This window comes from Nerophis ophidion, linkage group LG26 (genome assembly GCF_033978795.1).
Source record: "Nerophis ophidion isolate RoL-2023_Sa linkage group LG26, RoL_Noph_v1.0, whole genome shotgun sequence".
Classification (NCBI taxonomy): domain Eukaryota; kingdom Metazoa; phylum Chordata; class Actinopteri; order Syngnathiformes; family Syngnathidae; genus Nerophis; species Nerophis ophidion.
In genome coordinates, this window is record NC_084636.1 from 15,280,121 (window position 1) to 15,296,582 (window position 16,462).

At 42.2% G+C, this 16,462-nt stretch overlaps 1 protein-coding gene across 1 annotated transcript in view; it reads left to right on the top strand.

The window, feature by feature from the left end:
• The window catches only part of tm6sf2b (transmembrane 6 superfamily member 2b), a 74,414-nt gene that overhangs the window by 28,272 nt on the left and 29,680 nt on the right, over positions 1-16,462 (top strand). Inside the window, exons 3-4 of the mRNA XM_061887920.1 lie at positions 3,918-4,015; positions 4,101-4,204. Of these exons, the coding sequence (XP_061743904.1) occupies positions 3,918-4,015; positions 4,101-4,204 (202 nt within the window). The remainder of the gene's footprint in view (positions 1-3,917; positions 4,016-4,100; positions 4,205-16,462) is intronic.

Consider the following 16,462-nt stretch of genomic DNA (forward strand, 5'->3'; position numbering starts at 1 on the left):
GCATAAAGCCCCCTGGTAGGGTCTCCCAAGGCAAACCGGTTCTCGGTGAGGGATCAGACAAAGAGCAGCTCGAAGACCTTTATGAAGAAGACAAAACATGGACCCAGATTTCCCCCCTCTGGAGCCAGGCCCGGAGGTGGGGCACGATGGCGAGCGCCTGGTGGCCCGGCCTGTTCCCATGGGGCCCGGCCGGGCACAGCCCGAAAGGGCAACGTGGGTCACCCCTCCATTGGGCTCACCACCCATAGCAGGGGCCATAGAGGTTGGGTGCAATGTGAGCTGGGCGGCAGCTGAAAGCAGGGCACTTGGCGGTCCGATCCTCGGCTACAGAAGCTAGCTCTTGGGACATAGAACGTCACCTCACTGGGGAGGAAAGAGCCTGAGCTAGTGCACGAAGTGGAGAAGTTCCGGCTGGATATAGTCGGACTCACTTTGACGCACAGCAAGGGCTCTGGAACCACTTCTCTCGAGAGGGACTAGACACTCTTCCACTCTGGCGTTGCCGGCAGTGAGAGGCGACGGGAGAGGCGACGGGCTGGGGTGGAAATTCTGGTTGACCCCCGGCTCAAAGCCTGCACGTTGGAGTTCAACCCGGTGGACGAAAGGGTAGACTCCCTCCGCCTTCGGGTGGGGGGACGGGTCCTGACTGTTGTTTGTGCTTACGCACCAAACAGCAGTTCAGAGTACCCACTCTTTTTGGGTACACTCGAGGGAGTACTGGAAAGTGCTCCCCCGGGTGATTCCCTTGTCCTACTGGGGGACTTCAACGCTCACGTTGGCAACGACAGTGAAACCTGGAGAGGCGTGATTGGGAAGAATGGTCGCCCGGATCTGAACCCGAGTGTTGTTTTGTTATTGGACTTTTGTGCTCGTCACAGTTTGTCCATAAAAAACACCATGTTCAAACATAAGGGTGTCCATATGTGCACTTGGCACCAGGACACCCGAGGCCGCAGTTCCATGATCGACTTTGTAGTTGTGTCATCGGATTTGCGGCCTTATGTTTTGGACACTCAGGTGAAGAGAGGGGCGGAGCTTTCTACTGATCACCACCTGGTGGTGAGTTGGCTGCGATGGTGGGGGAGGATGCCGGACAGACCTGGCAGGCCCAAACGCATTGTGAGAGTCTGCTGGGAACGTCTGGCAGAGTCTCCTGTCAGAGAAAGTTTCAATTCCCACCTCCGGAAGAACTTCGAACATGTCACGAGGGAGGTGATGGACATTGAGTCCGAGTGGACCATGTTCCGCACCTCTATTGTCGAGGCGGCTGATCGGAGCTGTGGCCGCAAGGTAGTTGGTACCTGTCGGGGCGGCAATCCTAAAACCCCTTGGTGGACACCAGCGGAGAGGGATGCCGTCAAGCTGAAGAAGGAGTCCTATCGGGTTCTTTTGGCTCATAGGACTCCGGAGGCAGTGGACAGGTACCGACAGGCCAAGCGGTGTGCAGCTTCAGCGGTCGCGGAGGAAAAAACTCGGACATAAGAGGAGTTCGGGGAAGCCATGGAAAACGACTACCGGACGGCTTCGAAGCGATTCTGGACCACTGTCCGCCACCTCAGGAAGGGGAAGCAGTGCACTATCAACACCGTGTATGGTGCGGATGGTGTTCTGCTGACCTCAACTGCGGATGTTGTGGATAGGTGGAAGGAATATTTCGAAGACCTCAATCCCACCAACACGTCTTCCTATGAGGAAGCAGTGCCTGGGGAATCTGTGGTGGACTCTCTTATTTCTGGGGCTGAGGTTGCTGAGGTAGTTAAAAAGCTCCTCTGTGGCAAGGCCCCGGGGGTGGATGTGATCCGCCCGGAGTTCCTTAAGGCTCTGGATGCTGTGGGGCTGTCTTGGTTGACAAGACTCTGCAGCATCGTATGGACATCGGGGGCGGTACCTCTGGATTGGCAGACCGGGGTGGTGGTTCCTCTCTTTAAGAAGGGGAACCGGAGGGTAAGTTCCAACTATCGTGGGATCACACTCCTCAGCCTTCCCGGTAAGGTTTATTCAGGTGTACTGGAGAGGAGGCTACGCCGGATAGTCGAACCTCGGATTCAGGAGGAACAGTGTGGTTTTCGTCCTGGTCGTGGAACTGTGGACCAGCTCTATACTCTCGGTAGGGTTCTTGAGGGTGTATGGGAGTTTGCCCAACCAGTCTACATGCGCTTTGTGGACTTGGAGAAGGCATTCGACCGTGTCCCTCGGGAAGTCCTGTGGGGAATGCTCAAAGAATATGGGGTATCGGACTGTCTTATTGTGGCGGTCCGCTCCCTGTACGATCAGTGCCAGAGCTTGGTCCGCATTGCTGGCAGTAAGTCGAACACATTTCCAGTGAGGGTTGGACTCCGCCAAGGCTGTCCTTTGTCACCGATTCTGTTCATAACTTTTATGGACAGAATTTCTAGGCGCAGTCAAGGCGTTGAGGGGTTCCGGTTTGGTGACCGCAGGATTAGGTCTCTGCTTCTTGCAGATGTGGTCCTAATGGCTTCTTCTGGCCGGGATCTTCAGCTCTCACTGGATCGGTTCGCAGCAGTGTGAAGCGACCGGAATGAGAATCAGCACCTCCAAGTCCGAGTCCATGGTTCTTGCCCGGAAAAGGGTGGAGTGCCATCTCCGGGTTGGGGAGGAGACACTGCCCCAAGTGGAGGAGTTCAAGTACCTAGGAGTCTTGTTCACGAGTGAGGGAAGAGTGGATCGTGAGATCGACAGGCGGATCGGTGCGGCGTCTTCAGTAATGCGGACGTTGTACCGATCCGTTGTGGTGAAGAAGGAGCTGAGCCGGAAGGCAAAGCTCTCAATTTACCGGTCGATCTACGTTCCCATCCTCACCTATGGTCATGAGCTTTGGGTCATGACCGAAAGGATATTGAGTTTCCTCCGCCGTGTGGCGGGGCTCTCCCTTAGAGAAAGGGAGAGACGCTCTGCCATCCGGGAGGAACTCAAAGTAAAGCCGCTGCTCCTTCACATCGAGAGGAGCCAGATGAGGTGGTTCAGGCATCTGGTCAGGATGCCACCCGAACGCCTCCCTAGAGAGGTGTTTAGGGCATGTCCAACAGGTAGGAGGCCACGGGGAAGACCCAGGACACGTTGGGAAGACTATGTCTCCCGGCTGACCTGGGAACGCCTCGGGATCCCCCGGGAAGAGCTAGACGAAGTGGCTGGGGAGAGGGAAGTCTGAGTTTCCCTGCTTAGGCTGTTGCCCCCGCGACCCGACCTCTGATAAGCGGAAGAAGATTGATGGATGGATGGATTATTTAGCTCATTCACGTAAGAGACTAGACGTATAAGATTTCATGGGATTTAGCGATTAGGAGTGACAGATTGTTTGGTAAACATACAGCATGTTCTATATGTTATAGTTATTTGAATGACTCTTACCATAATATGTTACGTTAACATACCAGGCACCCTCTCGGTTATTTATGCGTCATATAACGTACACTTATTCAGCCTGTTTACTGTTCTTTATTTATTTAAAATTCCATTTCAAATGTCTATTCTCGCTTTTGGGTTTTATCAAATACATTTCCCCCAAAAATGCAACTCAAGTTTTTTCCCTTCTTTATTATGCATTTTAGGCAGGTGCGACTTATACTCCGGAGCGACCTTTACTCCGGAAAATACAGTACACCTCACGGGATGATACAAAACAAATACAAAACCAGACAAAAAAAAAAAGTAATTAATAATTAATATAAAGCAAAAATGTAAACACTTATGGCTGTCCATATAACCGTATTGTTCTGTCTTTACATATATTTTTTTCAATTGGAATCTATTTCTGCATTTTGAATGACTTCTCTATAAACTGTGAATCATCCTAAAATTGCCCATTCAGTTTGTGTATAAAAATGCATAGTAAAATTGAGTGTTTGCTTCCGGTAATAAAATGAAATATTCTCAACAGTCACACGTGTGTTTTGCAGTTTTTGCAGAATTTTCCTTCACGTGTGTCATTGACCTGACCAGCGCTTTGGAGTACGATGGCTTCATCTCTGGCTTCATGGAGTTCTATCGTAAAACAGTGAGTGTAAACATGATCTTTTCCAAAATTTAAAACGATCAATGTATTTACTGTAGTTGAGGATTTGTGTATGTCTGAATTCCAGGGGGAGCCCTACCTGGGCACGGCCTATGCCATCATGATGTGTTACTGGGACGGAATAGCTCATTTCATTATGTACCTCATAATGATCAGCAAAATAACAGAGAGGTAAGTATCAAAGGCAAGGGTGTCAAACTCATTTTAGCTCAGGGGCCACCTATCCATCCATTTCCTACCGCTTGTCCCTCTGTGTGTTGCGGGGTGGCTGAAGCCTATCCCAGCTACATTCGGGTGGAAGGCGGTGTACACCCTGGACAAGTTAAAGTACCAATGATTGTCACACACATACTAGATATGGCGAAATTATTCTCTGCATTTGACCCATCACCCTTGATCACCCCCTGGGAGGTGAGGGGAGCAGTGGGCAGCAGCGGTGCCACGCCCGGGAATCATTTATGGTAATTTAACCCCCAATTCCGACCCTTAATGCGGAGTCCCATTTTTATAGCCTTTGGTATGACTCGGCCGGGATTTGAACTCACGACGTACCGATCTTAGGGCGGACACTCTAACCACTAGGCCATTGAGTCGGTCACCCCCTCATCACAGGGCCAATACACACAGACAATATACACACATTAAGGCCAATTTCGCATAGAGGAAAATCTATATTCATAGTTGATATTGCAAATCTCACTTTCTTTATTTTCATGTAAATTGTGGGTGTCCCATTCAGTAAAAAACTGTAAAATTCCATTCTGTTTTTTGAGGTGGTCTGTCATAACGTTTTTAGAATTCTATCGAACATGTGACTTGTGGTATTAGTGTTCCTGGAAAAAAAAGGGACCCAAACACACATGCTGTCATACTTGCCAATCCTCACGATTTTCCCGGGAGACTCCCGAAATTCAATGCCCCTCCCAGAAATCTACCGGGGCCACCATTCTCCCAAAATTCTCCCGATTTCCACCGGGACAACAATATTGGGGGCGTGCCTTAAAGGCACTACCTTTAGTATAATCTACAACCTGTCATCACGTCCACTTTTCCTCCTTACAAACATCGTGCCTGCCCAGTCACATAACATCTACGGCTTTTCACACACACACACACACACACACACACACACACACACACACACACACACACACACACACACACACACACACACACACACACACACACACACACACACACACACACACACACACACACAAGTGAATGCCATGCATACTTGGTCAACAGCCATACAGGTCACACTGAGGGTTGCCGTATAAACAGAGGTGGGTAGAGTAGCCAGAAATTGTACTCAAGTAAGAGTACTGTTACTTTAGAGATGTATTACTCAAGTAAAAGTAAGGAATAGTCATCCAAATATTTACTTGAGTAAAAGTAAAAAGTATGTTGTGGAAAAACTACTCAAGTACTGAGTAACTGATGATTAACCTGTTCGTTTAACAATTACGGCAACAAATAATGCACAAAAACATAAAAATAGCAATGAGCAAATTCAGAGCCAGGAATATCTCTTAAGCAACTAAAACAATAATATATATTAAATAATAATACATTAAAATAAAAACATTAAGGGTAATTGAGCCACAATAACTTAACAGCACCATAGGCTCAGTAGGCATTGATTGATTGATTGATTGATTGAAACTTGTATTAATTGGTTTGCATAGTACAGTACATATTCCCTACAATTGACCACTAAATGGTAACACCCCAATAAGTTTTTCAACGTTAATCAATTACTTAATAAATGACCAAGTCGAGGTGATCTACCTCATATGTACATACACACACACACACACACACATATATATATATATATATATATATATATATATATATATATATATATATATATATATACACAGTATATCATTTATAGTTTTTTATTTTGCCGTTTTTGTTGAAATGTTAAAGGTGTTTTAATGAATATACATGCATGTTTGACATATAGATTCCTATCTTTCATGAAGACAAGAATATAAGTTGGTGTATTACCTGATTCTGATGACTTGCATTGATTGGAATCAGACAGTATAGTGCTGATAATGTCCACATTTTCAAATGGAGGAGAAAAAAAGTTCCTCTTTTCTGTCTAATGCCACATGAAAGTCGTTGGTTTTTGGCATCTTATTTGTCCAGCTTCCATATTCGTTTTTATACACTTTACAAGAAATACATTGGCGGCAAACTCTGTAGGTTGCTCGCTTATTTGCGCTGGCTTTCGGAGACTCTTATTTTGTTAGCGCAGGCGCGATGGAGCGGCGCTTTTATTGTGAAGACAGGAACTGTGCGATCAGTCTTTAGGCTTGTGACGGGAAGTACGGTTGAAATAAAAAGTGTCTTTTTTCCTTTACACTTTTGATTGATTGATTGAAACTTTTATTAGTAGATTGCACAGTACAGTACATATTCTGCACAATTGACCACTAAATGGTAACACCCCAATAAGTTTTTCAACTTTTTAGGTCGGATTCGACGTGTGGCCTGGTTTTGTTTGATTGGTTCAACGTCACCAGTGACTGCATTTGATTGGTGAAACGCAGGCATGCGTAGTTCCTACTTTGAATGTGTATCTGACAAAATCAAAACAAACAAAACGTGCATTAACAGATCGATAAAAAAAAAGTAGCGAGTAACGAGCTGATTGTAGATAAATGGAGCGGAGTAAAAGTAGCGTTTCTTCTTTATAAATATACTCAAGTAAAAGTAAAAGCATGTTGCATAAAAACTACTCTTAGAAGTACAATTTATCCCAAAAGTTACTCAAGTTGATGTAACGGAGTAAATGTAGCGCGTTATTACCCACCTCTGCGTATAAACAACTTTACAAATATGCGCCACACTGTGAACCCACACCAAACAAGAATGACAAACATTTCGGGAGAACACCCGCACTGTAACACAACATAAATACAAATACTCAGAACCCCTTGCAGCACTAACTCTTCCGGATACTACAATATACACCCCCGCTACCCCCCCCCCCCCCAACTCCACCCACCTCAACATTGCCCCCCTAACCCATCTCCCTAATTCGGAGGTCTCAAGGTTGACTAGTATGCATACAGTACAACACATTTTTACAGCTAAATATGTTCATATCATTTATACACATATACACATTGGCCCCCCCAGACACTTTTTTTCCTCTCAATATGGCCCCCCGAGTGAAAGTTTTTGCCCAACTCTGATCTACAACAAAACTTGTGAATTTCAAACAGGCAATTTCATTTAATTAATCACACGTAAAGTTAGAATGAGATACATATATTTTTAGTATATTTATGTGCGCCTGGAAAAAGGGTCCCCATGCAGTCATGAGTACAACAAGAAATGCACAGATTATCCAAAGTATTGATTTGAGTGTCACAAGTTACTCTACCAACAATATATTTGCAAATCAAAGCATGAACGTAACAATCCACATTTTTTATTGTATAACTAATAAAGTATGTATGTATGTAAGTAGGGCTTCACGGTGGAAGAGGGGTTAGTGCGTCTGCCTCACAATACGAAGTTCCTGCAGTCCTGGGTTCAAATCCAGGCTCGGGATCTTTCTGTGTGGAGTTTGCATGTTCTCCCCGTGAATACGTGGGTTCCCTCCGGGTACTCCGGCTTCCTCCCACTTCCAAAGACATGCACCTGGGGATAGGTTGATTGGCAACACTAAATTGGCCCTAGTGTGTGAATGTGAGTGTGAATGTTGTCCGTCTATCTGTGTTGGCCCTGCGATGAGGTGGCGACTTGTCCAGGGTGTACCCTGCCTTCCGCCCGATTGTAGCTGAGATAGGCGCCAGCGCCCCCCGCGACCCAGAAAAGGGAATAAGCGGTAGGAAATGGATGGATGGGATGTATGTATGTAAGTATGTAGTTCTAGTAAGTAAAAAACGTATTTTTCGGACTATAAGTCATTTTTTTTCATAGTTTGGGCGGGGGTGCGACTTATACTCAGGAGCGACTTGTGTGAAATTAACCCATTACCGTAAAATATCAAATATTTAGCTCATTCACGTAAGAGACTAGACTTCATTGGATTTAGCAATTAGGAGTGACAGATTGTTTGGTTAACATATAGCATGTTCTATATGTTATACAATCCCCGTTTCCAAATGAGTTGGGAAATTGTGTTAGATGTAAATATAAACAGAATACAATGAGTTGTAAATCATTTTCAACCCATATTCAGTTGAATATGCTACAATGACAACATATGCGATGTTTGAACAGATAAACATTTTTTTTTTTTGCAAATAATCATTAACTTTAGAATTTGATGCCAGCAACACGTGACAAAGAAGTTGGGAAAGGTTGCAATAAATACTGCTAAAGTTAAGAACGTCTCATCAAACACTTATTTGGAACATCCCACAGGTGTGCAGGCTAATTGTGAACAGGTGGGTGCCATGGTTGGGTATAAAAGCAGCTTCCATGAAATGCTAAGTAATTCACAAACAAGGATTAGGCGAGGGTCACCAATTTGTAAGTAAATTGCCGAACAGTTTTAGAACAACATTTATCAATGAGCTATTGCAAGGAATTTAGGGATTTTACCATCTACGGTCCGTAAAATCATCAAAAGATTCAGAGAAACTGGAGAAATCACTGCACGTACGCGATGATATTACGGACCGTTGATCCCTCTGGCGGTACTGTATCAAAAACAGACATCAGTGTGTAAAGAATATCACCACATGGGCTCAGGAACACTTCATAAAACCACTGTCAGTAACTACAGTTGGTTGCTACATCTGTAAGTGCAAGTTAAAATTCTGCTATGCAAAGCAAAACCCATTTATCAACAACACCCAGAAATACTGCCAGTTTCCTTGGGCCCAAGCTCATCTAAAATGGACTGATGCAAAGTGGAAAGGTGTTCTGTGGTCTGACGAGTCCACATTTCAAATTATATTTGGAAACTGTGGACGTGGTGTCCTCCGGAACAAAGAGGACAATAACCATCCGGATTGTTATAGGCATAAAGTTCAAAAGCCAGCATCTGTGATGGTATGGGGGTGTATTAGTGCCCAAGGCATGGGTAACTTACACATCTGTGAAGGCACCATTAATGCTGAACGGTCCATACAGGTTTTGGAGCAACATATGTTGTCATCCAAGCAACGTTATCATGGAAGCCCCTGCTTATTTCAGCAAGACAATGTCAAGCCACGTGTTAGAACAGTGTGGTTTCGTAGTAAAAGAGTGCGGGTACTTTCCTGGCCCGCCTGCAGTCCAGACCTGTCTCCCATCAAAAATGTGTGGCGCATTATGAAGCGTAAAATACGACAGTGGATACCCCGTACTGTTGAACGACAAACTCTACATAAAACAAGAATGGGAAAGAATTCCACTTTCAAAGCTTCAACAATTAGTTTCCTCAGTTCCCAAACGTTTATTGAGTGTTGTTAAAAGAAAAGGTGACGTAACACAGTGGTGAACATGCCCTTTCCCAACTACTTTGGCACGTGTTGCAGCCATGAAATTCTAAGTTAATTACAATTTGCAAAAAAAAAAAGTTTATGAGTTTGAACATCAAATATCTTGCGTTTGTAGTGTATTCAATTGAATATGGGTTGAAAAGGATTTGCAAATCATTATATTCTGTTTATATTTACATCTAACACAATTTCCCAACTCATATGGAAACGGGGTTTGTTGTTATTTGAATGACTCTTACCATATGTTACGTTAACATACCAGGCATACCATAACGTACACTTATTCAGCCTGTTGTTCACTATTATTTATTTTAAATTGCCTTTCACATGTCTATTCTTTGTGTTGGGTTTTATCAAATAAATTTCCCCCAAAAAGTGCGACTTATATGTTTTTTTCCTTCTTTATTATGCATTTTTGTCAGGTGCAACTTATACTCCGGAGCGACTTATACTCCGAAAAATACGGTAGTTCCCAAACACAGAAGGGTTTCCTTTACTTCAGAGTTTTTGATTGATTGAAACTTTTAGTAGATAGCACAGTACAGTACATATTCCGTACAATTGACCACTAAATGGTAACACTCGAATAAGTTTTTCAACTTGTTTAAGTCAGGGTCCACGTTAATCAATTCATGGTAAACATTTGGGCTCGGGGGCCACATTGAGATAAAAAAAAAAAAAAGTGTCTGGGGAGCCAATGTGTATGCATTTATACATTATACGTACACATTTAGCTTTAAAAACCTACTGTAGATTATGTGCGTTTGGGTCAATTTTTTCAGGAACACCAATACCAAAAATCACAATGTCCGATAAAATTCTAAAAAAAGCTTTTACAGACCATCTTATTAACATATGAACGTCTCTCCTCTCACACCAGCTCCTCGACAGTTGTGTATCTTTTACAGCAAGCAAAACTTAACAAAAATGTAACAAACAGCAAAATACGAATGCAAAGGGCAATACACACCAACAATATTATATATCATCACTTTTATGCCAAAATGTGTTGTAAAAATCTGCTGTACGGTGTGTTTGGGTCCCTTTTTTTCAGGAACACTAATAACAAAAGTCACCATGTCCGATAGAATTCTAAAAACGTTATGACAGATCCACTTCAAAAAAACGTAATTGAATTTTACAGTTTTTTACTGAATGGGACACCCAAAACGTACATGAAAATAGAGAAAGTGGGATTTGCAATATTAACCATGAACAATAAAACACTGAAAATTAAAAGGGGAACATTATCACAATTTCAGAAGGGTTAAAACCAATAAAAATCAGTTCCCAGTGGCTTATTTTATTTTTCGAAGTTTTTTTCAAAATTTTACCTATCATGGAATATCCTGAAAAAAGGCTTTAAAGTGCCTGATTATCGCTATCTGTAAATCCAGCTGTCCATTTTCCTGTGACGTCACATAGTGATGCCAATACAAACATGGCGGATAGAACAGCAAGATATAGCGACATTAGCTCGGATTCAGACTCTGATTTCAGCGGTTTAAGCGATTCAACAAATTACGCATGTATTGAAGCGGATGGTTGGAGTGTAGAGGCAGATAGCGAAAACGAAATTGAAGAGGAAACTGAAGCTATTGAGCGAATAGCTATTGAAGCTATTCGGCGATCGCCTTCTAACCAACGATTGAATCTTTTGACCACTGGAGCAACTTAAATCCGTCGATTGGTAAGTGTTTGTTTGGCTTTAAATGTGGGTGGAGGCAAAGGCTGGATACAAATATAGCTACAAATGTACAAACAGCTAGCCTAAATAGCATCGATTAGCTGGCAGTCATGCCGTGACCAAATATGTCTGATTAGCACATAAGTCAATAACATAAACATAACTCACCTTTGTGATTTCGTTGACTATCGTTGAAAATGCATCTGCTTTGAGTGTCGCAGGATATCCACACATTCTTGCCCTTTCTGCTCTGTTAGCATCGATTAGCATGTCGTGCTAATCGATGCACACTCCACATAAGACAATTGAATTCGTCCCTCATCGTGTTGTTACACCCTCCGACAACACACCGACGAGGCATGATGTCTCCAAGGTACGGAAAACAGTCGAAAAAACGGAAAATAACAGAGCTGATTTGACTTGGTGTGTGTACTGTGTTTGAGAAAATGGTGGATTGCTTCCAATTGTAACGTTACGGGTGAAAGGTCATCGCTCCGACAGCGAACAATTGAAAGGCGTTTAAATCGCCAAATTCACCCTTTTAGAGTTCGGAAATCGGTTAAAAAAACATATGGTCTTTTTTCTGCAACATCAAGGTATATATTAACGCTTACATAGGTCTGGTGATAATGTTCCCCTTTAAAAAAAACATACGAACGACGCTCCTCTTTTACCTCTTAGACCAACTCTTCGATAGTTGTGTATCTTTTACAATCACGCAAAACATAAAAATGTAACAAACAGCAAAATATGACAAACACTTACAATATGATATATTATCACTTTTATGCAGAAATCTGTTGTAAAAATTCGCTTCAGTATCTTTTCCTGACACACGCGTTTCGGGCTGGCTGCTCTGGAAACAAACCCTGTCCACTCTGATTACCGTAATAACACCCATAAATGCAGATTTCGACTGTTGAAATTCTTTCTATAGTTAGAGACTGACGGTCTTTTAAGAACAACACTGCACATCATAATGGTGGCTACAGTTGTGATGTTAAAGGTCTAAAAAAAATTATGTAGAATGTCCCCGCAGGCCGGGTTGAAAAATCTTAATGGGCCGCACATGGCCTGCGGGCTGTGTTTTGCCCAGGTCTAGTCTCTGTACACAACACATAGCTCCGCCCCCTCTGAATTAATGCACGCTCCTGTGCAGGAGAGACGGACTTGCTTTTGTGACATCTAGTGGACACATTTAGGATAGCAGATTCTTATAACAATTTCAGCTCATTTTTATTCTTGGCAAAATAATTTCGCAGGCTGGGGAAAACCAGTTGTCTGTACAACTGACACCCGTGGAAAGGTCTACAGAAATAATGTTGCAAAAATCCCAAGTTGGACAAATATAAGTGCATGAATCGATGCATATGGCACCATTAATAGTCACTAATGTCTTTTATTGTCACTATTATTACACTCATAACTTTTGGATATTTTTCAAAAATGTGCACCCAGTTTAATGCGCTCATCATGCCAGATTGATGTCTTCTTCTTTCAAAGGAATGAGATCAATACAAGTGCTGAGGGTGTAGGGAGGGGGTCGGCAACCCAAAATGTTGAAAGAGCCGTATTGGGCCAAAAATACAAAACATAAATCTTTCTGGAGACGAGGCTTTTCAGAGGGTGTGATAACTCCCGGAAATGACTGGCGTAGAATGGCCAAAAAGGTAAAAGGCGTGTATGTTCAAGTTAAAGGAAACGGAAACTACAAATAAAAAGAGCACAAATATACCTAAAATACGAGGCATAATGATGCGTTATGTACATAAAGCTTGCATAAATAGCATGTTAGCATCGATTAGCTTGTAGTCATGCACTGACCAAACAAGTCAACATCAACAGAACTCACTTTAGTGCATTCACACACAGCATAAAACATTTAGTGGACAAATACGAAAGTTGAACATGCAAACAAACGGCGGTGCGTTCAAGGACTTCCGAAATCAGGACAAAAAGTGTGATTTCTAACAATTAGGAAGGTTTGAGTCATGTTTGTCCTCCTACAGAAAGCATATTAAAACAAAAATATAATTTTCTTAATTTTTTTCGATTTTTATATATTTTTGAAAAAGCTCCAGGGAGACACTGGGGAATACAGAATAGAGAATAAATTAATGTGTTGATAAATAAAGATCTTGAAATCTGTTAATCAATTATTGGAATGAACAAATTGAACAGGAAATTAACAATGTGTAATTTAGTGGAATAACTGAAATGACAGATATCAGTAATAAACCGAATTTTAACTGTAATACATTTTACATTTTAATTCCCCATTTCATATTTGAGCGACGTATCTAATTGGATTTTTTTTCCATTTATTTCGGCACAAAAATGTCCTTATTCTGCATCAGTCTCTATAGTTTGTCATAATTGTTTACTCCAGGAAATCTGCCTTGCTACAAAAAGCAAAGCCAACTATAGATTAAATTGTGTTGACATGTTTTGCTGCACTGTACAATTTTTATTCCATTTTTAAGTTTTGTATCTAATCACACATGATTTGTGTTATTTGCACTATCGTCAAAAAAGAAAATACAATAAAAAAAGTATAAAGTCTCATAGTTAATTTGCATATTCAGTCTCCTCGGAACAATGCAACCTCAGCAATTTCTTTATCATCATTTATCATGACCATAATCGAGAATCAAAACACACATTTCCTCCAGTCACACATTCATTTTAAATGCCGCTATTGTTCTTTCAAGGTCACGGGTACACTAGAGCCTACCCCAGCTGACTTTGGGTGACAAGTAGGGTAAATAAATCCTGTACTGGTTGGCAGGGGATCACAGGGAACATACATACAGACAACCACATCTATTGTATGGACAATTTAGAGCAGTGCTTCTCAATTATTTTCTCTTACGCCTCCCTAAGGTTTATGGTTTGAGTTCATTTCGAAAATGCATATAATTACAACATGATACATGCATATAATTACAACATGATACATGCATATAATTACAACATGATGCATCACATCTTCCAGCTTCTCTTTTCAACATGTTTGACAGAGTACGAAGAAGCAGAGTTTATTTAATCCCGCCCCTTTTTCATTACATAGCTTAACACTTGTGTTCACTTCCTGTTCTCAATTTTGTACAGAAAATATTCCATACATAATACATTTAATAAATAAATACTGAAGTTGTATTTTATATAGTATGATAAATAGGATTATCAATAAGTTCAAATTGTTTATAATGACTCTCCATAATTTGGTTCCGTGTACAGATACAGTATAATTAAGGTTTTACAAATGCATACAAATGTTTTAAGTTACATTTTTCTCTGAGGTTATTGTTATGATCCGGTACCGGATCATAATTTATCTTGGGTTTTGATTCACTTTAAGTTCTGTTTGAGCACCCCTGTTACATGCTTCATGGTTGTTATGGGTACTGATCGTTTTCACCTGCCTCTAATTAGTGTTCGGACGCTCACCTGCTACTGGACACTAATCAGAGAGCTATTTGCTTAAAAGCAAGCAAAAGCACCAGCCTGAGTGAGGGGGAAATCAGGACTAAATAGCTCTCTGATTAGTGTCCGGCAGGAGGTGAGCGACCCAAACACTAATCAGAGGCAGGGGAAAACAATCAGCACCCATGACAACCAAGGAACACAAAACAGGGGTGCTGAAACAGAACTTAAAAAACAAGTGAATAAAAACCCAAAATAAATTATGATCCGACACTGGATCCTAACAGTACCCCCCTCCTAAAACAACCAGCACCCATGACAACCAAGAAACACAAAACAGGGGTGCTTAAACAGAACTGAAACAAAAAGTGAATACAAACCCCAAATAAAACTATTACTCCTTTTTTTGTTAAGAATTGTTGTACATTCTTGGGTAGCAGATTGTAGTTTGCTAAGTGCACAATTTTGGCAGTTTGCAAATTCACTATATTGTTGAATATCAATATTTTTGATTCATTAAATAAGTGTATATGTTCTCTATATCCAACATTATGTATTATTCTAACCGACCTCTTTTGTAACAGTTAATGACTGAAGCGTACTTTTGTAGTCCATCCATCCATCTTCTTCCGCTTATCCGAGGTCGGGCCGCGGGGGCAACAGCCTAAGCAGGGAATCCCAGACTTCCCTCTCTCCAGCCACTTCGTCTAGCTCTTCCCGGGGGATCCAAAGGTGTTCCCAGGTCAGCCGGGAGACATAGTCTTCCCAACGTGTCCTGGGTCTTCCCCGTGGCCTCCTACCGGTTGGACGTGCCCTAAACACCTCCCTAGGGAGGCGTTCGGGTGGCGTCCTGACCAGATGGCTGAACCACCTCATCTGGTTCCTCTCGATGTGGAGGAGCAGCGGCTTTACTTTGAGTTCCTCCCGGATGACAGAGCTTCTCACCCTATCTCTAAGGGAGAGCCCCGCCACCCGGCGGAGGAAACTCATTTCGGCCGCTTGTACCCGTGATCTTATCTTTTCGGTCATGACCCAAAGCTCATGACCATAGGTGAGGATGGGAACGTAGATCGACTGGTAAATTGAGAGCTTTGCCTTCCGGCTCAGCTCCTTCATCACCACAACGGATCGGTACAACGTCCGCATTACTCAAGACGCCGCACCGATCCGCCAGTCCATCTCACGATCCACTCTTCCCTCACTCGTGAACAAGACTCCTAGGTACTTGAACTCCTCCACTTGGGGCAGGGTCTCCTCCCCAACCCGGAGATGGCACTCCACCCTTTTCCGGGCGAGAACCATGGACTCGGACTTGGAGGTGCTGACTTTTGTAGTCATTTCCCCATATTTCTGAACACCAACTCAGATGACACTAGCGAGCAGTAGAGAATATGGAGTAATATTTTGTCCAACACATTTTTTTGCTTTACTCCTTATTAATGTAGTATTGCCACCTAATGTATATTTAGGTTTTAGTTGACTTTCAGTTCATTTGCTCATCTATTACACCCAAACATTTCATTTGATTTACTCTTTCAATGTTTATGCTGTATGTCTTCTACTGTTACTGAAGAGCATTATTTTGGTTTTACTGAGGTTAAAAGGATAGTCTGTTTTTGTTAAACCATCTTTTTAATGTTAGTTTCTTCTGTTATTTGTATTATCTTCTGTGTGTTCTCTCTTGAACAAAACAATTGTATTTTTCGCAAATAATACTAACTTTAAGTCCTTTGTGACTTTGCCAATATCAATCATATAAAACAATTTTGGTCCAAGTATTGATCCTTGTGGTACGCCACAAAATATATTTAGAGTTGTACAAACAAAAATGTATTTTCGCCGAGCTTCACGTAATGGTTC